This window comes from Corvus hawaiiensis, chromosome 5, assembly GCF_020740725.1.
Source record: "Corvus hawaiiensis isolate bCorHaw1 chromosome 5, bCorHaw1.pri.cur, whole genome shotgun sequence".
Taxonomy (NCBI): Eukaryota; Metazoa; Chordata; class Aves; order Passeriformes; family Corvidae; genus Corvus; species Corvus hawaiiensis.
The window spans coordinates 15,750,097-15,776,100 of NC_063217.1; the positions used below are offsets into that span (position 1 = coordinate 15,750,097).

The window sequence follows — 26,004 nt, forward strand, 5'->3', positions numbered from 1 at the left end:
AGACATAATTAGGCTGAGGTTTCACCGTAGCTTCAGTCAATCTAGCTGCTGGCTGTCACAGTCCCACTCTCTGCCTCCCACTGGCTTTAGTACTGATCTGACCAGTGGTTGCTGGCAGCACTACATCAACAGAAAACCTACCCCGCTTCAAAAAAAAATGTTTTCTGCCGGTTTAGAGCCTTTGTGAGTCACTTCAAGCGCTGATGGGAGCAAGAGAGGCAGGCAGCCGTAACAGCAGCAGTCAGATGGCTTAAACTGTAAGAGAATGGCAGCTTAGTCCTGACAAAAGCAACAAGTACGCTGAGGTACAGCAAGCGTGACCCACATAATGAAGTAAAATGAATCTGTTTGCTTAAGCCAGAGAACACATAACTAAGATGGAGGACACGGCTACAATTGCAAATCAGCACAGGATCTTTCTGAAAACGAAGAGGTTCACTAGAGATGGGAAAACAGAATCTGCTCTATTTGTAGCAAAGATGACGTCAGGCATCAGGACAAGCATTTTAGCTATAAAGACTGTCTGCTGTAGCACTCCACTACCTACAGGGGGGACATCCTCAGAGCACTTAACGAATTTTCTTATCATCAGAGTAGGAGACAGATTTGATAACAGTGTGGATTTCCTTACTAAACATAATTCTACTTACTGTTATTATCCAAGTCCAGGGCACTGTATACAACACAGGTAAAAATGCCATTTAAGAACACAGCAAAGGTACAGTGAGACCTTTGCTAGCAACAACTAAAAAAGTAAGATAACCTTCCTAAAGCAACAAACAGCTTTAATGTCCAATTTACTGTTCTGTCTCACACGAAGTCCTGGAAGAACAAACTAAACTGTGTGTCTCTGTCCTAAAGGATTATTTAAGTGTCTACATACTTTATCCATCGGAAACATCAGAATCGTTCTCCTGAGAAGCAAAGCACGGATGAGCCCATTTCACCCTCGCTAAGATGTGGCGGAATTTACTTAATTCAGACACTAGCAGCAACTACAGTGTACAGGGAACCCAATGAACACAGGTAACATGCAATTCACAAAATAAAACAACCCTCAAGGTCAAACAAAACTTATAAAGAGCATGGCTTTGGAGATTATATTTGCCATGTAAGCAGAACTACAGTCTTATCTAATTACAGCATCTCAATCATACAAGAAGAAAATTCAAAAACAATCTGGAAGTTTTTCTGGTGCAAAGCTACCATTATAAAAGTCACAGACCTCAAGTTCTGAAACAGGGTTAAAGCATGCAAAATTGAATGCTTTAAAAAAAAGTGCCATTCCTTCATTCTTGCACTTCTTCAAAGGAAAAAGAGAGCAAGCAAATTCCTGTATAAAAACTGCTAGAAAATGAAAGGTTATGAACATTACAAAGTAGGTAGTTTTAATCAAATTTTCTAATACTTAGGAAAACCAGTAATTGCTCCCTAGGTAGTTTTATCAGGCATGGTAAATTTGGTCAAAACTTTGTGGGAGGCTCAATAAAAGTGACAAAAATGCCTCTCTAGGAATAAAACCCGAATGACTACAAGATCTGGAGGTTTAAATGAAACTTGTTCAGCTGCTGTCTACAACATGCTGAAACGGCTACCAGGGGTCAGTGAGGAGCCCCAGGTGTTTGTTTCCATTCAAATAAAATCCGCTCTGTTATGAGATCACAAATTTTTCTGCCGCCACAGATTAAGTTGATGGCAAATGTATGCTCAGATGAAAGGCAAAGTGAAAGAAACTACACAAGGTCTCCCCTTCTCCTCCCCCTAGATCCTGTGCTCAGCCTGTTCAGTTAGCAAAACCCGCAAAGAACAACTCTAGGTCTTCTTTAACTATTAGCAAATGGAACAGGCTCACAAAAGGACCTGGTGAATCCCAGAACAGTGAAAAGTAGCATGTGGAAATCGGGAAGGAAGCATGAACTTTCCATGCTGCTAGCAGCAGTAAGCTATTATAACTGCCTCTCATGTAACTTCACCCCTCTTTTAAATGTCTGTAGCCAATCTGGTTCTCCAAACAGGCATTTATGCCCGAAGATGGGAGGCACAACTTCTTTCAGTAGGAGTGCTGGCTGTGAAGTATTTGCCCAAAACCCTCCCACAACACTCAAAGCTGCTGCAGAGAAGTTTGCCTTTCAGGTGACACACCAGCCTTGATTACTTAACTACCCTGATGCAAGAATAAAAACTACTTTTGCCCACGAGCAAAATAAAAGAGCATACCTAGAGTATCTTTAAGCCGCTCACCAGCTGAACGCTGTGCACAGAACCGCAAGCAGGGTCCCTGGCAGACCGTGAGTGGGCAGCACGCCCCGCGCCCGTGCCCAGCCCGGCTGATCGACAAACCCGGCCGGGCCGCGCCGCCCGCCCCGGGAGCGCCAGGCCCGCGGGCGGCTCTGCCGGGCTGCCCGGGGCGGCGGGGCGGGCGGCGCGCTCCCTGCGCGCTCCCTGCGCGGCACCGCCGCCCCTCAGCGCCGGGCGGAGCGCAACACGGCGCCCGCCGGCCGGCCCAGCACGGCAGCGCGGGCAGCCCCGGCCCGGCGCAGCCCGGGAGCGGCAGCGGCAGCCCGGGAGGGGCCCGGGAGCCCCGCGGCAGCGCAGCGCAGAAGTTACCGGCGGGGCCGGGGCGCTGACAGCTGCGCACTCCCCAAACCCTCCCGCCCGCCCCGGGGCAGCGGCGCGGGGGCCGCCCCGGCCCGCTACCTTGTCGCAGTAGAGCCCCACGAGCTGCTTCATGCGCCAGTGCGGGGCGGAGAACACGTCCACCTCCTCGGGGAAGGGAGCCATGTTCTCCCCATGGAGCCGCGCCGCGAACGGCGGCGCGAACGGCGGCGCGAGCATCCGCACCGCGCGTGCGCCCGCCCCGCGTGACCGCGCCCGCAGCCCCGCGCATGCGCGGCTGGCCCCGCCCCTTCCTGCGGGCAGCGGCGGCCCCGCGCCCGCCTTGGCTCGGGCGGCTCGTGCTGTGGAGTTCCGGGCTGTGCGACGAGTTTCCCCTCCGAGTTACAGCCTTAGGTCCGTTCAAGTGAGCTGCCGTATTGCACGACTCGAAATCCGATGCTTTGGCAACGCTAAGGTAGTAGCTTGTGGATGTAGAAAGCAATTTACAGAATCAGTTAGGTTGGAAAAGACCTCTGAGGTCATGGAGTTTAACCTGTGACTGAGCACATTGTCTGCTAGACCATGGCACCGAGTGCCACTCCCAGTCTTTCCTTAAACACTCCAGGAGTCGTGACTCCACCACCTCCCTGGGCAACCCATTCCAATGTCTAACCACCCTTCCTGTGGGGAGCTTCTTCCTAATGTGCAACCTACACCTTCCCTGGAGCAGTTAAAGACTGTGTCCTTTTGTCCTGTTGTTATTTGCCTGGGAGAAAAGACTGTCCCTCACGTGGCTACAGCCTCCTCTCGGGTGTTTGTAGAGAGCAGTAAGGTCCTCCTTGAGTCTCCTCCAAGCTCCCTCAGCTACTCCTGACAGGGCTTGAGCTCTGTTGTCTTTCTCTGGACATGCTCCAGCAGCTCAATGTCCTTCCTGAATTGAGGGGTCCAGAGCTGGGCACAGGATTTGCGGTGTGACCTTCTCAAGAAAGGCCCTAGGAAAGAAAGCTTTTTTGTGTATACGGCGATATAAAATTTACAGTACCATTTTGCTGATATTGAGACCACATTTCTAAAGGACAATTTTATTTGTATTTTGCAGCAAGAGAGACAGAGATCTCCTGCTTACCCAGCAAGGAAACCATGGGAAGCTAGGTGCTGAAAAAAGCATACTATGCTATAAAACACAATGGTTACAGAGACTGCACTGAAAATGTGCATTTACATGAAGTAAAGAAAACACTTGAAATATGCTGAGGAAGTGACAACATCAGGAATAATGCAGATGTGGGCCGATGAATTGGTGTTTGTGAGGGAAGATGAATGATGGGTCCTAAACTGGGCTGCAGCAGGGAATCTGCACCCAACCTTTTGCAGCATTTGTGCCGAACAAGTAAAGTTATGTTTGTTTAATATCCAAGGCAAATGGACCAGAAACACCTGCCTGTCATACCGATCTGCTTGTGGAACACTTCAAAGTAAACAGGAACACTGGGAAGAATTGAGGATGCTCATCAATTTGACAAAAGGTGTAACTGTCAGCCAACATGTAGTATAGTAAAACTGTTGACCAGCATCACGATGTTCAGTAAATGTCACCAAAATGCATTGTCAAACACCCAATAGATGCAACAGGCCTTTCTGACTGAAAACTATTACTGTACAAAATCTATGTTGCAGATATTAAATGTATTACAGCTAGCTAGTTCATAGGTGCAAGCAATTAATTGTAAACATGTTGAAATTCTGAGCAAAGTCACGTGAGTTTTTAGTTCTCAACATACTAACGCTTGGGAATAAAATGCTGGTAAAAGTAGTAAATAGTGAACTGAGCAGAAGAGATCATGTTACAAGTGTTATCTAGCTGACACTGTGCACAGTAATCATTTTATCTCTTTATCTAAGGAAATGAGGCTTAAGCAATTCCAGTATTTGGTGTTTCCTTTTCCATGAATCATTTCCACCTCAAAGGACTTTTGAACACACTGACCAACTTAGCTGTATTTGCAAATATGTACAAACCTTGAAAGGTTAAATTCTTACAACTTTAGGGTGGGGAAAAAAAAAGCAGTTACACATGAGGGAAGAAAGGAAGGTGAAGCAGGTGAAGCACAGGTGTTATGCAGCTGGCTAGCCAGCACATGGTTGTATTTACTGCTTGGCTAATAAGCAGAGCTCTGGGTTTGGGCTTCAGCCTGTCTTTCACAGAGAGTGTGCCCTGGCACACAAGGGAGCAGGCAAGACCTTGTGTTACTGCTGTAGGCAGACTTTTGCACTACAAACCCTTGAGAAACAATGTTTGAAGTTCATTGCTTACAGAGGAGCTTGTGAACACGAGCTGTTTCAAGGTCCTGTTTCCAGGCCTAAAGCACATAGTCATACAGAATTGAGGTTATTCTGCCAGAAATTCGTGCTTGCGTAGTAACAGAGGATTAACGTTCCCACCTGTTACACCTTCCTGCTGCTGGAACTCACCACTCCCGTCTGATAGAAATAGAGAACATGTTGGTTCCTCATCTTCTGGGGCTTCAGAATGTAAACATATGCTGAATTTCATGGTTGGTTATGTTAATATTCAGTTTGTGAACTACAGTATCTCCAGAGCAGATATGCTGCCAATTTTCTGACTCTCCTTCATGGGCGATAGCATCTTTTAGGAGAGAGAGGGACAGAGAGCAAGGAACAGTGATCTGTATCCACCATGAATTGACAGACCTTGGGAGGCAAGATGGGCAGCCAGTTCGTGGCAGTGAATTACAATACTACAAGAGAAATTACCTGATAATGGGATTAAAATACTGAATTTTCATGGACTAGTTTGAGGGTAGAATTGGTAATTTTTTCATGAATTTATATTGGGAGAAAATTCTTCATTAATGGAACAGAAAAAAATATCATGAGATTCAGTAACTGGAAGCTAAAAGTAGACAAGTTCAGGCCAGAGCTAAGGTTTTACTCTCAAGGCTGTCAAACTAGTGGAACCCTGGGGGTTGTTAGTTTAGCCATCATGTGAAGTATTTAGAAAAAACTAGGAACATGAATTAAAAATGGCTGTGCTGAGTCAGATCAGAGGCCCTTCTGGCCTGATGTTGTGTTTCTAGAAGTTGCCAGTGAGGAGAGGAAGCTCGACAAGGGTTGCAAATGGAGATCCCAGCAACTCTTGTATCCAAGTCCTCTGGGATGTTATGACAGATTGTCTATCTTCTTGGAAACCCACATCTTCTTCCCCAAGATACTGTGTCTTAACCTAGTGTGTACTTGGAGATATACTCAGTATCTGTCTTTATGACTTCTTATACTGTGTATTTTAAGCAAAAGTTTTAGCTTTGATGCAAAAATCAGTGACAATTTCTGCACATTTCTGTATAGAAGACCACAACAGTGATGCCTCTCATTTCTGTTAGACGCTGAAATTACTGAGCAAAATTTGGTTGCAGCAAAGTTGAAAATAAAAGAGAATGTTCTTCCATGGACTATTGCACTCTCTAATCCTGAATCCAAGGTAGTGGCTTGAAACCATTTGATTAATGTGCTGGTGCCCTATCAGCATGGACATAGAGAGGCTAGGAAGAGAAATAAGAAGAAAAAGCATTAGAGAAGCAAAAGGAGTAAAGTACATAATTTCCTTTGTCTCTACCGTATCAGGCACAAAATTGCATATCCATTTCTGAGTAAATCTGGCTTTCATGAAGACTCTGCTGCACGTAGCAAATCATTTGGTTATTTTTCTGTCACATTTACAGCAGAAATCAATCATCAGCAATTTACTCAATGACTAGCAAGATTTTTCCCTCAGTAAAATCCACCCACTGAGCACCAGTGTATCAATGGAAACGTGACATGAGATAAATAAATACACAAAAAATAAAGAGTTTTATATTCACTGAGGCACAGATACTTAATAGAAAGAAAGAAAAGAACCAGCATGCTCCTCAGAGGTGAGAGTCCATAAACAAAATACTTGGAGGTTGAAACATTATTTTTTATTTTTTGAAGGGAAAAAAATAATGTGGTTGTATTTGCAGCAGTGCATACCAGAGAGTATTTAGTCTGAAGATTAGATTGATTGTTGCCATTTGATGTTCTAACAGAGTACTTAGGGAAGAGAACCTGGAGGAGAATGACAGCAGAAGTTGAAGACGTTTGTTGCACAGGATGCAAGTCTTAATCCTTATGTTTCTTGTTAAGATTGATTCATGACTGCAAGGCAGTTTTTTTCACAGAGATATGATGCACATATCATCACACCAAAATGTCACTGTCACGATCCAGGGGAGAGATGGAAAAAGAGCTGGCTAATGTTACCCCATGTGTGATACAAGATAACTTGACGCCTTGGATATTTACGCTCTCACTGCTGTACCTGCATATTTTAGATTTTTTTTTTTTTTTTTTTTTTTTTTTTTTTTTTTTTTTTTTGCTCTCTAGCATTTGTTTATGGCTTAGGAAAGAGTGTAGCACAGCAATGAGTATTAAGCGAACCAAAGGCATCCGAAGTATTCAAGTGATAAGGATTTTTTTTTCCTTCAAGAAATATACTGCAGTTCTCCTCAGTTATCACCAGGTGGCCTTAAAAGTCTCTTCTTTTTCTGAAGTGGGGAATAGTTTAGACATGAGGAAGTGATGTATCCCTGTGCTGCAATCATTCCAGGAAATAGCTGGGTTATCGTTCCCAGCAAGGTTTATTTTTCCGCCTGTGTCTTTTGTGTACTGAGCTGTAGCTAGTACTGAAAATATTAAACTGCAGGTTTCCATTTAAATTGTATCATTGAACTCTACTTTTTTTTTTTCTTTCTTTTAAGAATTTGGATTGTCAAGAATTCATGATGATGAGCCCTTTTTTCCCTGTTTTATTTGTCTCTGTTCTGTTTATGAACAGCTTCTCAGGAGTGCAGGGAAGGAAATGGAAAGGTGAAGGTACTACTAAAAACCTGGAAAATATTGTCATTGGAAGATGCTATGATTATATTAGAATTGTGAACCCTGCTGTTGGGTAAGTTTTGTTTGTGTCTGGATTAGTTTTTTATGTTCTGTACAAAATGGTTATTAATCAGAAGCCTGATGTTATGCTTCTAGCCATGAAAGTGATCCTGTTGAAGCCAACATTCTTTTAGCTGTCTGGAAATAACAAAATAACTTTGGTGGATGTAATATTTTAAGTAAAGCAGTGTAACTAAGGCAAGATTTTTAATCCTTCAGGTTTTTATTTCACATTTCTTGCCCCTCCCCCCCTTACCTTTTGTAAAGAGAAGTGCCAAATCTGACAGCATTCCTGGTAAGACCAGCTTTGCTTTTCCTGCCTGTATGTGAGGGCATGTACGAAGGGGAACACCTCACTTTATAGCTGTCCTGTGGTACTGAAGGAGACTGTTCAGCTCATCCACCTGAAAAATCAAGTAGTAATCAACTGCTCAAGTAGGATTACCTGTGAGCTTTCATTGGCTGTGCTAATTACACAGAATTGGGGGTAAATGACACACTTCACTGAAGTGAGCACTTTTCTGTCTTCCTTGCGTTGTAAGGGCTTCAGTAAAAAGGAAGAAAGCAAGAAGGACAATGTCGTGGAGTTCAGCCCTTTATTCTGCTACTAAAAAGTTGTCCTAATAGTGTGAAGAGGTATTTGCAGAGGCACCCTGCCTGGTTTCCTGTAGCATTGAGTTGCTGTCTTAAACAGGATTAGCTTATGTTGCAAATATCACCTCATTTCCTCAACCTCCCATTTTCAGTTCCTGTTGCAGAAGAGGAAGATAAAGGGCTTAAAACAATTTTTTTTTGCTTTTAACAAAGGCAAAACAATATATTTCTGCACAATAACACTCTTAACTTTTCAGAAGTGTTCTCTTTCAATCTTCTTATGAAGGAAAAAGATCGTCCTAATGCAGATAACAAACACAGTGCTTGAATTTCAGTGGAACAGTTAAATCTTGACAGATTTATAAACATGTCACAATGGAAGGTGAAAGTAAACTTTTAAGTGTAGATTTCTACATTTCTACAATATAATATGTAATATAAAATACGTGAACTTAGTTAACGGTTGTGTAGGTAATCTGGTCTTGCAGTAGTCTCTAGATAGGTAGAGCTCCTGTAGGACTTAACAGATGTCACTTCATTTATATCTGAAACAGGACATGAATAATAATACAGAATATGCTAAAATGAGCAACATAAAGGACAGTTACTGTAGAAATTTTAACTCTATCCTTAACTGATTTGGACTTTTAGACATGTAAACGCAATATTCTGGAAAGCATTTACATATGGCTTGTGTTTATGATAGTTTTGTGATCTAATGAATTCTGGTGACATTTTCACAATATGATTTTAAAATTGAGACGTTTTAACACGTTCATCAGAATATTCTTGCTCAGGATAGCATGAAGCCAGGCAGGACATTAGGACCACTTTCCTGAATTTAGACCAGAAATGGCATTATTAAAAGAAGAGCTACACAATTGATTTCATATAATGTGGGCATATTTCTCTTTCCCTTAGATCTATAAACAAATAATGTAATCCAAACAAAATGGAAATTTCATATTGCACAGGTGCAAAACAGATATTCTAATTATTTATAGTCCTTTCTGTTCATTGGGTATTTCTTAGTTGCCCCCTGGCTAGCTTTTATAGAGACATGACCACCTGGATAGGTTTTGCTCCTGAATTTATGTGCAAATTTTCTAAAAATACTTTGCTAACATAAAGGAAGCTAGCAAAACTTGTCCTTACACTGCAACATAGTTAAAACATAAAGGTGTTTATAGGAACATAAGAAAAACTTTCCCATGTGTTGAAACAGAATATGCAAAATGGCAGTTAAAAGAGGCATTTTACAAAATGCTATGGTCGTGTAGAAGTGAGGAATTTGAATGAAGATTATATTTGACATTTCCTAACAGGAGTACCCTAAATAACACAAATGTTCCTGTAGTGCTTTTCCTCCGTATTTGTTTATTTGTAGGATATCATGGAAGTTTCGAAAACAATTTTTTTAACTAACTAGTATGACATTAATCTGACTTACAAGTGTCTACTAAGATTAGAAGGAGCTGTCCTGAACTGCAGTCCTTCCCCACCCTGTAGTTTCAAAAAGTGTTTTTGCCAGCTAAGAAGTTTTGATTATCAGAGCAGAATAATCCTTTTGATTTACAAGCTGTTCAATCCTGGATGAGAAGTCATGGGAAAAAAAGGCAATATGCAAATTAACCAGAAAATTACTGATGGCTTCAACTGTCAAGAAAGATGTTAAAAGTTCAGTTGATCATAACTTACGAATACTAACATAAGTGCTTCAAGTAGAAAGCTCTTTAGCAAAATGAGCCCTAAGTATACACAATTGTCAGAAGCTAAAGTATAACTGCTTGAAATCAGAAATTGCGTGCAAATCCTTTTATTAAGTATATCTATCCAAACCTTGAAAGGACTGATCAAGGATCATATTGCATCACTGAAAATTTTCAGGTCAAGATCCACATCTGCTTACAGTAGATACGGAAGCATGACCAGAGTTTACTGTAAGAAAGTCTGTGGTCTGTTTCCTGCATAGCTCATCGCAAGAGATCCTTTAAAGAGTCTGTGACATTCAGTGTCACAAAGCAGCTCCCTAAAGCACCTGTACCAGCAGAAACCGTGCTGTCTATGGATGATGCTAAATGAGCAAAACACTGTAATGGCAAAGTTTGGTTTACTTATCAGGACTACTATTGCTCAAGCTAGAGCTTTGCAATGACAGCTATTCATGTTAAGAAAGCATCTCTGTCACAATCATTATTCTACCACTGAAACTTTTTAGCAACTCATTATTAAAAAAAAATAATGCCCTAGGGTATATTACCATGTCCCACAGTCGTAGGGAGGAGAAGATCCAGCAGGCAGGAATTGTGCAGCAAGATTGATTTATTTATTTTACAAACTCCTTTATAGACTTTTTTCTTCATAGTCTAATTGGACAAAGGACCAGCCACCCCTTGGGGGTGATTGGCTAAAATCCTAAAACATCCATTGTCAAAATATTTTTCTACTGTACCATAAACAAGACTTTTCAAGGCTGCAGGTGTTTGGTTGTTTACATAACTCTGCTACCTCTTCTGTGAGAGAGAAAAGTCTCTCACGGGCTTAGAAAATAGCAAGAAAATCCTTGCTAGCAGCATTTTTGTATCCACAACTCATCCTACACTTGAATCTGACATTTTAAGAGTAATATTGCCTTCCAGCACTGTTGGATATTTAGCTATAGTTTATTTGAAATGGCTTTTTGAATCTAGAAAATTTCAAAGAAAGCTTTTTCTTCAGTATTTCTACAGTGCTGGATAGCAAACTCACTGTGTATACCATACCTACTAAGATTTTTGTTGAATCATAATGTTTTCCTAATTCCACACTGTAAATGTTAATATTTTCCTTGCTACTTCTTCCTTATCTGCTGCAGTTATGACTCAGAAGACAAGATCTCTATGCTCTTCCTGAGCTACAAGTTTTTTACCACCCTGACTTCAGTTTTCTGCCTTAATCTTGTATGGATTTTAATTTGGGTATTTGAAGGAGTTAAGAGCAAATAATTTTGTTGTTCAGCTTTGAAAAAACCATTTTGCTATTTGTTTGTTTCAATGATTACAGTGAGAAGAATTGTTCACAGATATGGGAAGCATTTAAAAATGCATTTATTAACAAGGATCCTTGCAGCATTCTGCCTAAGGATTATGAATTATTTATCAACCTGTCATTGCACACAATTCCACCTAACAAGGTAATAATTTTTTATGTTAACTGCCCTGTGATGTACAACAGATTTTACATGACACAGTTCAAAACTGACGAGTCATTCTGTGGCTGACTTGTGAGTCATTCTTTTTGACCCGTCTGTGGTTTATAAACTAGACTCAGGATTGATAGCGTGTTTCAATGTGTTTGGCTCCATTTATTTTGTGCAGTAACTTCTCAGCAATGTCTCTCTTTTCATATTACAGAGATTCCCCATTTTTCCTTCTGTGCTTGGAGCTGTGCCATAGTCCCTGAACTTCCTACTGTTCCTTAAGTTAGATGCTCTGGCTGCAAATGCTGTGCCTGCTATCATCTTTTGCTTTTATTCCTCACAGCTAAATCTCATGACAATTACATGTTAAACATCGACATACTGAACAAGCAAAAGCAGAAATGAGAGAGGACATTGTTCTATGCCAGAAGGCAGTAAGGGTTTGATGTGCTGGCAGTTACAAAGAAGTGTGTCAGTGCAAAAGGCGTGTTGTGCTTTAAAGCAGTTTTTCCTCTAGCACAATTAATCCTCATTTCTAAATGATACAAGCTAAACCAACAAATACTACTGTCAGCTTAATTCATGAGGAGCTCCACAAACACAGAAATAACATCTAGACATATGATTTTCTTCACACCATAAGCCAACAGAGCAACGTGAGAGATTTCTGGTAACGTATATCTGGCTTATAAATATCTTCCTTTTTTCTCCTTCCCCTAAATCTGTCTGCTGAGACAGACAAAGCTAGGCCTAACCATATTTAAAACAGGTCTATATCCCTTCTCATCAAACTAGTACTGTCCCTCAAGTCACTTGTGATCAGAATTTATGCCTCTCTAAAATAAACAACTTTGTTCCTTTAAAAAGATAGCTAACATTTCTGATTATTAGCTTGATTTTGAAAGAAAGACCAAAACACGTTTTAAACTGTTTTCAGTACCCCATAATCTCATTGTGTCCACACCCAGATGTTGGTACATTTCTTCTCTATGTTTTTTTTCCTAGTCTCTCTTCTGGGAAAATAATCAGCTACTAGTCAATCGCTTTGCTGACAGAGGACGTCGCTACATGTCTCTGGGTGATACTCTGTTTGGCTTCTTTGGAGATTTTCTAAACTGGTGTGGGCAGGCAGACAGCCCTGGTAAGACAATGAGTGCTATGTTAAACATTTGGCTGTAAAACCACAATGGAGACTGACTGCTGTGCTCTGGAGAAACTAAATTTCCTCTTACCCCATGAAAAATCAGGGATAGCTTCACTGTCTTGTTCTCGCTTGTGTTGTGTGAATATTTAACACTGCAGTCAGGGGAGCACACAGTGAAATCTAAATGGTGCTGCAGTGGAGATAAACCTCTTTCTCAGTTACCCGAACCTGGAGCTCTCGGCATCGCAGGAACAGAGTTAGAACCACTTCAGCCAAATTACTGAACCCACAGAATGTCACTGTGTAAACTATGAAGGATGGAAAGTTATTGAAAAAAATACAGCAGTCAGCTTTCCATGCTATGTCAAACGATCTTGTGGGTTCAGTGAGAAATGCACAAATATATTTAGTTGCTTTCTAAAGTCACTTTTTATAGTCGTTATCATCTCTTTGATACCACAAATCACATGCCTTCCTACAGGACTGGACTATGAATCCTGCCCTACCACGATGGAATGTGAAAACAATGCGGTGGAATCTTTCTGGAGGATGGCCTCAATCACTGTAAATAGTGTATTACTGCTGAGTTCATACATCTGTGAGTGTGTCTGGGGTGGTTCAGGAAAACATTGGCAGTTCAAAACAGGTTTAAACCTGTAACTCTGCTGGATTATTTCCTCTGGTACAAATACACTGTTTTAGACTGGCGGCAATGTTGTAGTAAGAAGAACATAACTTTAACCTTAGCTAGATAATGTGTTAAAATTCTGTTAGCTTTGTTAATATAAAGCATATACTAAGCACAGTAAGCACATTGTGTCTACTGATTACAGGTCCTAAGTGACATTTGACAGCCTTGCTGGAAACGCTTTACTCACAGATCAAACTCAACAGAGAATGCCAAAATGCTTTCTTCTTGTGCTGAAGAAACTACTTATAGATATGAGAATGTAGCTTGAGTAGAACCATTGACTTTAACCATGGTCTATTTAGTTCCTGTCCTTTTTACTGCAATGACCTGCTAGGGTGCTAGTCTAGTATTATTTTTGCAGTTCTTATATTCTTCGTGGCAAAATTCTTTCCTTGGTCAGTGTTGTTTGCAATAAAATACCAAGTCATATGACAAATTGTGAGATCTGAAAAGCACTGTTATCTATTGCAGTATGCACAACACAGCTCTGGGGTGATACATGTCTTGTTGAATGGTTCTGCAGACGGAGGAGCTTATCCACAGCCCGGGTAAGAAAACTGACTGATTTATCTGTACAGAGTCTGATGACTAGAAAAAAGAAAATCAGCCAGTTGTTTGGGTCTTCTGCTGCACAAAGCATGGGAAGTGTAGCTGAAAGAAACTGTTGCATCAAAGTCTGCCGAGTTGTGGGGACAACTGTTAATTGTCCCTAGCTGAAGGAATTAATGTTTAGTGGATGGAAACAATCCTTTCAACTCCTGCATTTTACAAACTGCTGTGGCAAGCAGGGTGAATGCTCTTTGAAAGCTGCCTTCAAGTCAGTCAATATACTGTGGCAAAATGTGTATGTCTTCAAAAAGCTGGGTGTTAACAAAATTTCTCTTCAGGGACATGTCCAAGTAGAGGATATTGTTACAAGGAGTGTACCTTTTGTCAGGCCTAGGAGCAAACTTGGTAAATTCTAAAGGGAAAGTATTTCTCCATGACCAAGACTGGAAGTAGTTTGAAACCTATTATGGTTTCAGGAAGCAATAAAAAAAGCTTGTTGAGGAGAACAATAGCAAACATGAGCTTCCTCTTCTCCTTAGTTCCTTTTAGATTAAGTACAGGTGTATTTTTCCTGATTCATGAGTGTACACCATGCAGAAATTCATCTAAGCTTACATTCAAAATTTATTGTAAAAGTACACCCTTTAGAACTTTTACTATGTGTCTGTAGTGACTGCCTACCTGTGGTAAAAAATACATCTTTCATTACCTCAGCAACTGTCCTGTCCAAGGCAGATCAAAAAGTTACATCTTTTAAAAACCCATAGAAGAGATCCTCCTCCTGTGTGTTCACTGAGGACTAAAAATGACCATTGAAAAGGCCATTTTATCCCTGGATAGGAGAGAAACAAGAACTGTCTTTTCCAAAACACCTACTAAGTTCTTACTCTGTCCCCCAAAACGTCCATCTCTGTACACAGCTTTCAGCTAATCGCAAAGACATACAGTCTCCTTGGGTTGATCAGGTGGTCAGCTGGGATCAAATCTTCTGCAGATGGTAATACCTGTCAGCGGGCCAATACCCAGAATCTAGTATGGATTCCTTATTTCAGAAATGGATTCCTTATTTCTGTTAATTTACAGATTCCTGTTTTCAGAAACATCTTACACACAAATTAATTCCACCAGTTCCCTGGGTTGCCAGTCTGGTGGTATTTTAACCAGTGAAATCAGCACTGAAACACAGCCTGCCAAGGAGAAAACAAAGTCAGTTACTCTGTCTGTTTTCTTTGCTGTGTGTCTTCTGGTCCATTTATGACTGAATTTGTTTAAAGAGCTCCTGTTAGAAAGAGGCTGGAAATTGAATAATTAATAGCAGAAGGTAATCTGAGAGATCTGCCTGTCTTCCTAACCATCTCTCTGGTCTATTTTCAAGTACTTCAAAGCCACTTTCAAAGTTTATCCAGTTTTAAAGTTTGTACACTTAAATCATCATTAAGTCACATGATATTATTTCGGTTAAGATTTATTTCTCATTTCATGGAAAAATAACTTTTCTCATTCACACAGTATGAATTTAGTTGGCAGATTTCTTTAATAATAGTCGCCAGTTCAAAAATGGGTTTTACTGAAGTCAGCTGTACATTGTTCCTCCATGGTTTCTGACTCCTCTAGTTAAAGATTTCTCCAAATTTGGGAGCAAGCTTCTTTTTTTCTGGCAATGACATATGCATGAATGAGTAAATGAGTTGGAATCTTTATTTTTTGTCATGTTTTCACTGTGTGTTGGACAGGCTTGGACACCTTGGACAGATGGTAAACCTGCTGTTGCTGCTACTGGTCTCTGGTCAGCCACCACTGTACCAGATTTGACCAGAGAGAGCAACTCTTGGTATCTGCATCCTCCTGTTCCACTTCTCCAGAAATTTAAAATAACTTGCTGACTTCATGAACCAACAGACACTGGCAAGCAATACATGTCCTGTGCTTCCATGTCAGAGCCCTGGTAGTTTGCCTGAAGGCACTGGGAGGACAAACCCACATTGTCACTGCTGGTCTCATCCAGGAAGTGGCAACTGACAGTCCCTTCTTCTCTGTGGAGATCTCAGAAGATTTAAAAGGGCTAAGAGACGCTGTAGTGCTGATACAGACATTTAAGAAGACACTTGATAGGCAAATAGCAAATTAGAGGAGAGACCTAGGCCCAGACTTGGGCTAGGCATTCAGTGAGGACACCGCCCTTATAAGCTTTCTGAGGAAAAAAACCTAAAAGGTTGGAAATCATTACATTTCATCTTGCTGAAAGGGTTAGAAATCTCTGGCTTTGAAATGCCAGCATCTCACCAAAAAAATCAATCTACAGACATTAAAATCAGCCTTTGGATTTCATATCTTCTTAGATTAGATCTTATGAAGAAGTATCATATGCTCTTTGTTTTGTTTTTGCATTTTTAAAAGTTCATTCTGGTTCACTTTTAGGTGAATTCATTAAATTTAATTTTCGTGTTCTTTATAGTTCTAATTTTTTTTTCTTGAATCAGTTTTTTTGCAGATTATGAAATACCTAATCTCCAGAAAGACAGAATCTCACAAGTTGTCATTTGGGTTGTGGATGATATTGAAGGACCAGATATGTAAGTTACATCTTCAAAAAAAAATTAGTTTCTCCCTTTTGGACCTGTCTTTAAAATTTCACCGTATCTTTCTGTTTGATTATATTTGCATACTACTTAAATTAAAGTGTTTTAGGTGCTTTCATGAACAAAGAAGACACAACCTGCCATAGAAATAAATTCTAATATTAGATCTGGAGCCAGCTCTTGGTTAGATGTGTGTGTGGATGTCAGACCTTGAATGAAGAGAGAGCATGAACAGTTTTACTAAGAGTCAATCTGAATTTCAGATTAAGTGCTGATGAGTGATATTTCTTTCACCTTGCCATATGCATTCTTTTCATTTTCACCCATCTTAACTGCTTAAAAATTTGTAGAAGCAGACAAATACCAGCAGGTATTTTTCTCTCAATAATTAATCCAGTAATAAATTGTAGGCTTTAAAAGTGTCTTAAATTTGCTGGTAATTTAATTAAAGCAAACAAAAAATAAGTAATAAACAAATGTAACAAAACTGATCAGTCCAAACAGAATAGTCTGTTGTGTATTTTGCCACAATGCTGTGGAGTCTACATAGCATAGTTCAGATTCGCATTTCTCAGCCTGTCTCTCTAAATCAAAGAATCATACCCTCTGGGAGGGAAAAAAGCCATACAGCTCATCTTTGCAAAAGTTGGCCTTATTACAAAAAGAAGTTAAGACAAGCACTGAATGTTAATTTATCTTTCAGTTAATGGATGCATGGGAATATTTGTGTATTTTTATTAATTTTTTTCTACAATTATTTTGTTTGTCTCCTTATGCTTCTTTAGCCATGGGTATTTACTGCCCAGCAGATAAGTAGCACTGGCCTTAATACTTTATGTTGGTACAAGTTTAGAGGTCTCAGTGGGTTCTGCAATATGCTAAACTTTCTTTGCTATTTGGACTACAAATTAAAAAATCAGTGCTAGAAACAGGAGCTGTGTTTAGGACTGTTTCTGGGTTTTTTCTCTCTCTTTGGTTTTTTTTTTTCTGTTATTCAACATTCCAGAGAGAGAACAAGCTTCTAAAAACAAGTATAATTCTCATTTTTTATAACAAACTTACTCTGTAAGGACAGGTAACATCAACTTTACCACTACCTAAATAGTTGCCAAAGAATATTACAAACAAAACACTTACAAAATTGATCTTTTTCTGTCTATTAAATATTAAATGTGGGATTATTGGTTAATAGAATCTGAAAATGCTACACTGACTGAAGCTGATCTTCCAGATTCTGTAAACTAAGGATAAGTTGTGAAACAACTGTAATGTAAGCAAATGAAGCATAAATAGCAATGTACACTCTTCTTCTGGAGGTGTTATGGAATACAGAAGAGGCAATGTAATGGGGATTTACTTTGCTGATTCCATCAAATTCAGTGAAATTATATAACAAAAGACTTGCACTAATATTGAAATCCTTCCTCACAGAGATTCCTGTGGATTTCATAGTGTAAAGATATTAGAAACCAGGCTGAAAACTCTTGGTTATGATGTCATTTGCACTGACAATAACAAGTAAGTGAAAACCTTTTATTAATATGTTGTGTTTGCAGAAGAACCTTATCTATCTTGATTCTTACTGTTCAATACTGAAGTGCCATTAGTGTTGTGTCTTCAGGAAGGACTGATATGTTGGAGGGATGATGTCACATTTTTCAGACTTGGCATTTTTTGGTTATGAATTGAGCAAAACACTACATCTTACTGTATGATTGAGTGGAACATTGTACTTAGACAATGTCAGACAGAAGATGGCCTCATATATTTGGATTCAAAATCTAAACAACAGTTAAAAACACTATTGAATGTCTGCAGAATTACCAGTTATTCACAATGGGTTTCACAGCTCTAGTCATTCCCATAGATTGTAAGATAAATTTAATGAAGTGAAGGTTTAAACATGATAATACTGTGAATTTGTTTCGTTTTTTCATGGTTTTGGTTGGGGTTTTTTTGTCAGTTGTCCGCCTGAAAGGTGCTAAATAAAATGGTATTTTCACAGGTCTGTAATGTTCTTACTCTGCCTGGATAATCCTGATAATTCTAAGTGTGCCCTTGCATCGTAAGTAAGAGGAGTTCAACCTGTCCTCAGTGTCATAACAACTGAATAAATTATGCAGAAGGCAACAGTTCAACAGATCCCACCTCTGCCACCTGTTATATATTATGCATATGCAATACACAGTGTTCTTGAATTTGTTACTTACTGTGGATTGAGTTAGCAGTTTCTAGTCACAAATTGCACAGCTGTCTGCGAGCACCTGCTGTTCAAAATTAGGTGTTAATGGGTTCTCATTGATCACACAGTAACACTGTATATCATTGATGATGTGAAGTTTGTACATATCACTGTTCTGATATAAAATCTATTACAAATTTGAGGTTGCTTTCATTAATATCATTTCTTGAATAATCAAACTATAGATCAAATGTCAACAGATCTAAAGGACATTTCTCCAGCTACTGGAATTTTCAATTCTAAATTTTGAGGAAGTTTCCTTTTAATCTTCCATTTTGTGCAAAACTTAATCTCTATATTTTAATGTATTTAGCTTGGGCCAGTGAGTTATCTACAAAGAATGCAGATGACGTCCAAGACACAACTTCTTAATTAGCAGGCATTACTCCCAAACTCCCTACTTATCCACATTTATCTTTATTATATAAGGAGCATTAAATTAATTTATTATGTATTTCAGTGAATTCACAGTAAAGATTACTGTTTTCAATTCTGACTTTGTTTCTTAATCTATATGGTGGTGCATATATAGGTACACATAAGATACTTGAACATTTGAATGAGAACTTCCTCACTGTTTGGAATTTTGTAGCATATATAGATATATAAACACTGATTCCTATTTATATTATTTTTATGGATAATGCATGCTGTATTTCTTACTGTCCTTTCTTCCCTGTTCAAGCACACACAAATTTTTGTTTGTTAATACCTATGTGATATTGCAATGATAACTTCTGCTATGAAAGTCTTGATTTGCTGTCCCTGGTAATGGCAGCAGAGAGGTGCTACACCAGCTTGCCTCCCTCTGGGGAGGGGCTGTAGTGCTTCATGCAGCACAGAAAAGGAGGTGGGTATCACCTTCAGGAACATGTGTCCAGTTTTTGGTGCACACATACAGAGAAAGTGAGTTCCCTATTCTTGCTGGTCACTGAAAACTTTTACTCACCTTGCCATGCAACATTTATTCTCACAGGCAAATTACATCCTAGCACCAGCATATAAATGTTATGAAAATGGTGGGTTTATAGATACCACTGATAGCTCCAGACTTCTAGGCGGCAGATCAGAGCACAGACTTCCTGTTAAGGCTTTGATTGGTTACAAAATGCCACTTGCACAATGGATTAAAATAGGGTTTTCTTGTTGTGCCACTGAATTCTAAGGCTTTTGTTTACATGTCAAAGGAAAATACACTTATCCCCTTCAAAATAATAGCTGTGAACATAGTGACAATATTAACAAACTGGAAGAAAAAGCACTTCACAGGACTTTGCAAAATACAATATTGTGAGCTCTTAACAGAAGATTTTTCTCCTCTCCCAGGTTTTAAATATTTTTCCTCAAAGTTTTGTGATGTGGGTATGTTACTCAGCTGAGGAAACCTGGATGAGAAGGCTTTTTGGAAACCATTAACGTGTCTTTACTTTCAGCTAAGTGATTAGCATGCAGTTCTGCAGTATTGCTACTTGGCGTTTGCAGTGTGCAAGCAGGGGAGCAGCCTTTCCATCCATGTCGGTGCTTAAAGTAACATAGTCCCTGGTGTATTTGAAACACCAGTCTCACACTCTCCTGGGGTAGCTGCTGAGCAACTCAGCTGTTCTCATCCTCCTTAGGAAAAGTTTCCTTGCTTGTTTCCTTCATGAGCATTGTATTCTATCCTATATGCATGGCACTGCAATAAGTTTGATTCATTTCATACCTATCCCAAATCACAATAGAGCTTCCCAGTCTGAATGCAAAACTATCATTGCCTCTCTCTGAAATTTAAGTAACTTAAATACTACAAGCCAATGAATACTTACATTCTTCCCAAAATCACTTGATTCTCTGCAGTAAATAACACCACTTCCATTGAAACTAGCTTCCTGTTCAGAAAGAGCCTTAAGCAGATGCATGTAAATTATTTGATGATATATCTTTTTAAGTACGTTTTCTGTGTGGATGGATCCTTGCTCTGTGATGGTCCATTAACTGACATGGGGGCAGTTTGGTCAGTAGGGGTATCACTGTTTGGAGGGTGTATCTGTTAGGAAAAGTTTCCCGTGCAGGGTAGGTGTTCCCAGTGTTCATACTTCCATAATAAACAGTGAAACAGGCATGCAGGCTCTGATGCATCCCATTTCATGAGGGCTATTTGCTATTACAAGGCTGATAGCTGCCCTCTCAGCCTCCAGAGAGTTATGTCCTGAGCCCAAAAATATCAGAGTTGGACAAGTGACTTTTTATGTCACCCCAACTCCTGTTACATTGAGAGAGCTGGGTCAAGGTAGCAGAAGGATGGCCTAGAAGGTGCTCTAATGTACTTGGGGCTTCTTGCATAGTGGTAGTGCCCCTTAACTCCTCGCCAGACTTGAACTATGTTCCTGCTAAGTCAAATTTGGACTTTGGCTTGTTAAGGTGACACCCTGATGTTAGAAAAAACTTGTGAGTGAAAAATACCCACTAGATGGCATAGATGGCTTACAAATGTAAGCAGGAAGGAAGCCAAATGCAACCTGTTAGTGGTGGTATGTATTACTTGCATTATTGCAATGTCAGGGACACTTAGAAGTGGATCTGCATACTGCTGTACCAAGTGCTGTGAAAATACAGTCCTCCAGGACCACTGCTGTCTCAAAGAGCATTTTAAAATCACAAGCATAAGGCTAGAGATGGCAAATGGATGTGGAGAGACAAGAAGGCTCTTGTGTGAAGGTAGAAAGAAGAGTTCTCAGGGTTTTGCAAAGATATTCTGTTTATAGAATCAGGACAGCCAAAGGGAATCTGTTGGCAGGCTCATATAAAGAAACTTCTAGCTTAGCACTTGGACCACAAACTTCACCCTTGGCAACAAACCCCTGATATTTAAAAGAATCCTAACTCAGCTCTGGGCTGTGAACATCCTGTTTGTTTTCTCTTCTTCAGATCTGCACCAGCAGCACAAAGAGGACCTATATCTTCAGACAGAGGATGCAGCTGGAACAAGCTCATGATTGTTTCTTTTGTAGGCTTTTTGTTCAGATTTGCTTTAGTGTACTAAGTTAATCAACTGAATCCATATCCTCTGTTTGCCTTAGCTGGCTATAAATTTGGCTTCAGCTGATTTCTAACTGCAGTTTCACCCTGCTTTTGGGACTGGCAAACCTGCATATTAAAACCTTGCTTACTAGATACTGGGTTCTTTTAGTATCAAAAATTATCCCACTGCTGCTAGAAAGCCTCACCCTTCATTTTCTTTTCTCTTTGTAGAAGTTCATTGCTATTTCCTCTTATCTTTATTCTCCAGAATTAAACTGAGAATAATACCCCCTGTTCACATATTTCAGAAAGAAAAGTGACACTATGCCTGTCATACATCACCCACAGAGATTACTTGTTTGTAAATCCATCCTAGCATTTGACCTTTGAAACTAAATAACTGATTATCATGTTTTGGGAAGGCAAATCATACATTCAGGTGAGAGAGATCTTAGATTGCTTACTTGATACAGGAGGCAATAGGTAAGACAGTGGAAAAGTAAACTCATTTTCATAAATGGTACAGTACTTGGGCCAAACTTAAAAGCTAGAGTACAGCAAGATTCTGGCTGCATACTTCCATACAGTATTTTACCACATAATATCAACTGCTTCATCATCCACACAGCTGTTCCTCAGCTGGCTGTTTCCTGGCCACTGGATAGCAAATAGTCAGAAATACCGGATCTAGAAAGTTCCACAGGTTTTTCCCCACGATGTGATTTATGGTATATCAAATTCAGATAAGAACCTGCCAAGTCAGACATTGGCCTGCTTGCAGTGAACTCAGATAGCAGGGTTCAGAATACACTGAGAAGAGAGCAGATGCCATCCTGAGGTTTCTTAAATTACTTATGTGAATTCCAGTGTTGCAGCTAGATGCTCCTCTAAATCACCAAGACATCCAGCTACCAAGCTGACACATAAATCTTCAGAAATAAATAGTTGTTCTACTAGAGAATAACTTCATGTAGATAATTTTTGGACATTCTGTGTTAGCTTCTGCATTATTTGTGTTTGTTTTGACTGGTTGCCAGGAAACTGGGAGAGGATGTTCCTTTTATCTCAGAGAATCTGATTTAGGGGTCCATAATAGATTTACATCCTTTCAATCCTTGATACAACTGTATCATGTTGTATGTTTGAAAGATAAAATAGTTAAAATATGTTGCTGTTGCTTATTTGTCTTGCTTCCCTGCCTGTAATAATCTTTAACTGGGTTTTAATGCAAATCTCTTTATATTACACGCCTCTTTGGGTTTGCCTAGGTCACAGGTGAGTTTAGGCTCCAGCTTGAAGGATTTTTTTGTCTGTTTCAGACACAAAAAATACCGAAACTACAAAAGTACTGAAATCAGAAGTTACAGACCTTTGAAAATCTGGGCTGTATTATGCCTCAAAATTGTTCCCTATCTGTGCTGTAACTTTAGTCCTTTGATTGGTTCCTTCAACATTCTCTTCATTTTTTATTGTTTTATTGTTTCATGTTTTATTATTTACAGCAGCTGCCAGAGTAGTAAGAAAGGTATCTGTAACACAGTCACATCTGAGATAGCTAAAAGCAAGCAATTTTGATCAATCTTCTATTTGCCCAGAGCAGATCACTTCATGACACATTTTGGGCCACAGGCTGAAGAGGTAGTGTGTGTGAGACTCTCAGGTGTCGAAGCCGTCATCAGGGCTGGTGTGTCCTACCTACTGCCCTGTATGTGACAGTGTGTGTGAGATCCAGAGAGCAGCTCAGTACGATTAACCAGCCATGTGCCTCTTAGGCAACTTCCATCCACAAGCCAAGCATCCCAGCTGGCCAACTTTTGCTTTCCAGCTTATGAAAGCTTTCCAGCCTCTGCGCGTAACTGACTCCAGCAGCACAGTCAGTGCTGGCAGTTACACATGGTACCAAACACACTGTAGAAAGTGCTATATAATTCTGTTTTGAAAAAAAATAAAAACAAACTAAGTAGGATAGCTACAATTCAAACAATCGAGGTTGCTTTTACTGCGTAACCTTTTGTCAAGAACAGCACACTCAGAACCTCCTGCAATGTTTTCTTATTTCTAATGTTCTTTCCTCTTTTCCCATTACTTCAACTCAGTAGCAAAGACAGCAATTTCTTTTCTAATACCTGTTCAATAAAGTGACTAAACTTGCTTAAAAATCTTGCGAAGATCTGTAAAGATTTTTAGCTAACCAACTAATATAGCTAGTAAAAAAAAGCAACAAGGCAAATTTCTAGATGCATATGTTTCCTGAGATCTTCAGAGGCAGCAAATTTCAAGCTGAGTGTGAATCATTTGTTCTGAGTTTAACATAATGGTTTTAATCTGTGCAAAAGAACAGTGTGACTGGCATCTCGGAAGCTAAGGGCAGAGGTGTCAGCAAAGCAAGAAACAATAAGGTCATTTGTTGCTCCCAGAGGGAGGGAGAGACATGAACATGTCTTCTTTTTATTTCTACATCTATAAGGATGTGAATATATTTACAGATATATGTTACACCTAAGTGTTGACAATCAGCCAGGTGAGCCTGTGCTATGTCTTGAACACTCAGGAAATGCTCTGATTAGCAATGTCTTATGTAAGAGCTGTGCCAAATGGGGAGAAATCATAGTGTCCAAAAGGCATCTGCCCTTCTCCTTAAACTCATGCAAGCCTGGGAAAGTTCACAAATATATATTCAAAATGTTTCAACCATTCCTATTTGTACTAGCAGTACTATAAAAATGGCTGTCTCTGTGTGTGATTTTAAGGGAGAAAATGTTTCAGATGAAAACAATATGTATATCACTTAATTTTGAGTCCTGTTGGATGCCAAAACACTGTGTAGATCTACTAATACCCAACTATTTATGGCAAATGAAAACATCATGTACAGGAGCATTACAAGGTGTTCTGCATTTTTGAGGACAGACCTGTGGAAGTTACCGAGACAAAGGCAGTATTTCCTGCTGTGCCCATTTTGTGAACCACTTAAAAACTCTGTTATCTCACTTTCTTCATTCCTATATAAAAGTAAATATAATCTCCCCTCCTACTAATCTGGTTGGTGGGGTTTTTTTGTTTGGTTTTGGTTTTGTTTTTTTTTTTTGCTACATGTGTTTCAGTCATTGTATCTGACAAAAGCTGAACTAATTCAGAGTAGTTCCTTTTTCCAGCATGTATGTGCATGCACACATATACATCTGCTCACACCTGCTCTGCCTATTTTTAAATGCAAACTCTTGAGTGCTCTGGAGTAAAAAGTTATGAGAATAAAGCAAGGACAACTTGATCACCTCTCTGGCCTTTTTATACTGCTGGTGTTTATTTTTGTCATATTGGTCTTGACGTGATATTCAGCTGACATAACTATGGTTTCAATCGACAATCTTAAATGTAGTGAAATGTGACCTGAAACTTGAAGAATTTGAATAATACTTTTTGTTCCATGAAATCTAGTTCTTTTGATAGTGTTCTTCTCAACTGAATTACCTAGAAATAATTCTGATGTATTTTGCTTCAACAATAATGTGAAGTGGAAGAAGAGTGCTTTTAGCAGAGCCAAGAAGTTTGGTTTAAAATAGCTCAGTATGGGGAGGCACAGTATTTTAATTTAGCCAAATGTCAGGGTGGCTCAAACACTTCACAGGTTTTTTTTGATTTTCAGGTTTTTCCTAATTCCAGCTTCTGCCCAGTTTAAATTTACTTGCCATTTTATGTAAGAGGCAAAGAATATAATCTTATCAGATTTTGTTTATAATCTGCAGGCGTCTGATTTCCTAGTTTCCTGAAAATTGTGAAGACAAGCTCAGAGATCCTCATTCCATTACAGCAGCAGCACAGTTCCAGTGCAGGCTGGCAGGGAGACTGGTGCAGGAAATTGGAGCCTGGGAGTGTGGCACGTATGTCCCCTCACACCGTGCCAGAGTGCCTGTGCTGCCTGGCCGCCCCCTTCCTCCTACTTTCTCCCTTTCTCTGCAGCCACAGCTAAGGTGAACCTGATCTCAGCTCAGATGAGTTACTCTGTATTTTTAGCAGAATGTGTGAGCAGGAAATGATGTTGTTGGAAATTCTGTAAGAGGAAAACAAAGGCGGAAATTATAGCATATATTTCCTTTCAGCAGGAGGCAGTGCAGTGAAGTAAGTGGTCTCTCACCTGTGACCATTTGACTGGGAATAGCTGTGGGCTGTGGAAGCAGTAAGTGTGGTAAATTCCCTGAGTGCAGACAGAGACAATCCTCCAGAACTCCTCCAGTATGTCCGGAGTGTCTTATGCTCTTAGTTACAATACTTAACAAAGAAATATTTTTAACCCAGTAACTGCGTTTGTCTGGGCATCTCTCAGTGATTAGACTTGATATGATTTGGCATCAGGCATGAGTGCTTTGATAAATAATTAACAAAGGATCTAAGTACTGTAGACAGAAACCAGAATTATAAATCAAGACTGTGACAAATGCTGGATTACCAAACTGC

The 26,004-nt window shown here is 39.7% G+C and overlaps 2 protein-coding genes across 4 annotated transcripts in view; one reads left to right on the forward strand and one right to left on the reverse strand.

Annotated features, from left to right (window-relative positions):
• The window catches only part of FBXL5 (F-box and leucine rich repeat protein 5), a 33,957-nt gene extending 31,097 nt beyond the window's left edge, over positions 1 to 2,860 (reverse strand). For 2 of the 3 annotated variants that reach the window (XM_048303989.1, XM_048303988.1), the window contains exon 1: positions 2,698 to 2,860. In XM_048303989.1, the coding sequence (XP_048159946.1) occupies positions 2,698 to 2,835 (138 nt within the window). In that variant the 5' untranslated portion in view covers positions 2,836 to 2,860. Of the gene's footprint in view, positions 1 to 2,217; positions 2,241 to 2,697 lie in introns of those variants that run through there. The other variant, XM_048303990.1, reaches the window with a different exon arrangement.
• Positions 2,861 to 2,863: 3 nt separating this feature from the next.
• BST1 (bone marrow stromal cell antigen 1) lies at positions 2,864 to 24,820 on the forward strand (the record flags this gene model as incomplete). The annotated part of the gene is made up of 11 exons (XM_048303952.1): positions 2,864 to 3,070; positions 3,695 to 3,747; positions 7,472 to 7,585; positions 11,209 to 11,338; positions 12,350 to 12,485; positions 12,970 to 13,052; positions 13,651 to 13,727; positions 16,209 to 16,301; positions 17,739 to 17,825; positions 18,313 to 18,372; positions 21,457 to 24,820. Coding segments are annotated over 11 exons (1,155 nt in total), but the record flags the coding sequence as incomplete, so codon positions are not given.
• Positions 24,821 to 26,004: the final 1,184 nt, after the last annotated feature.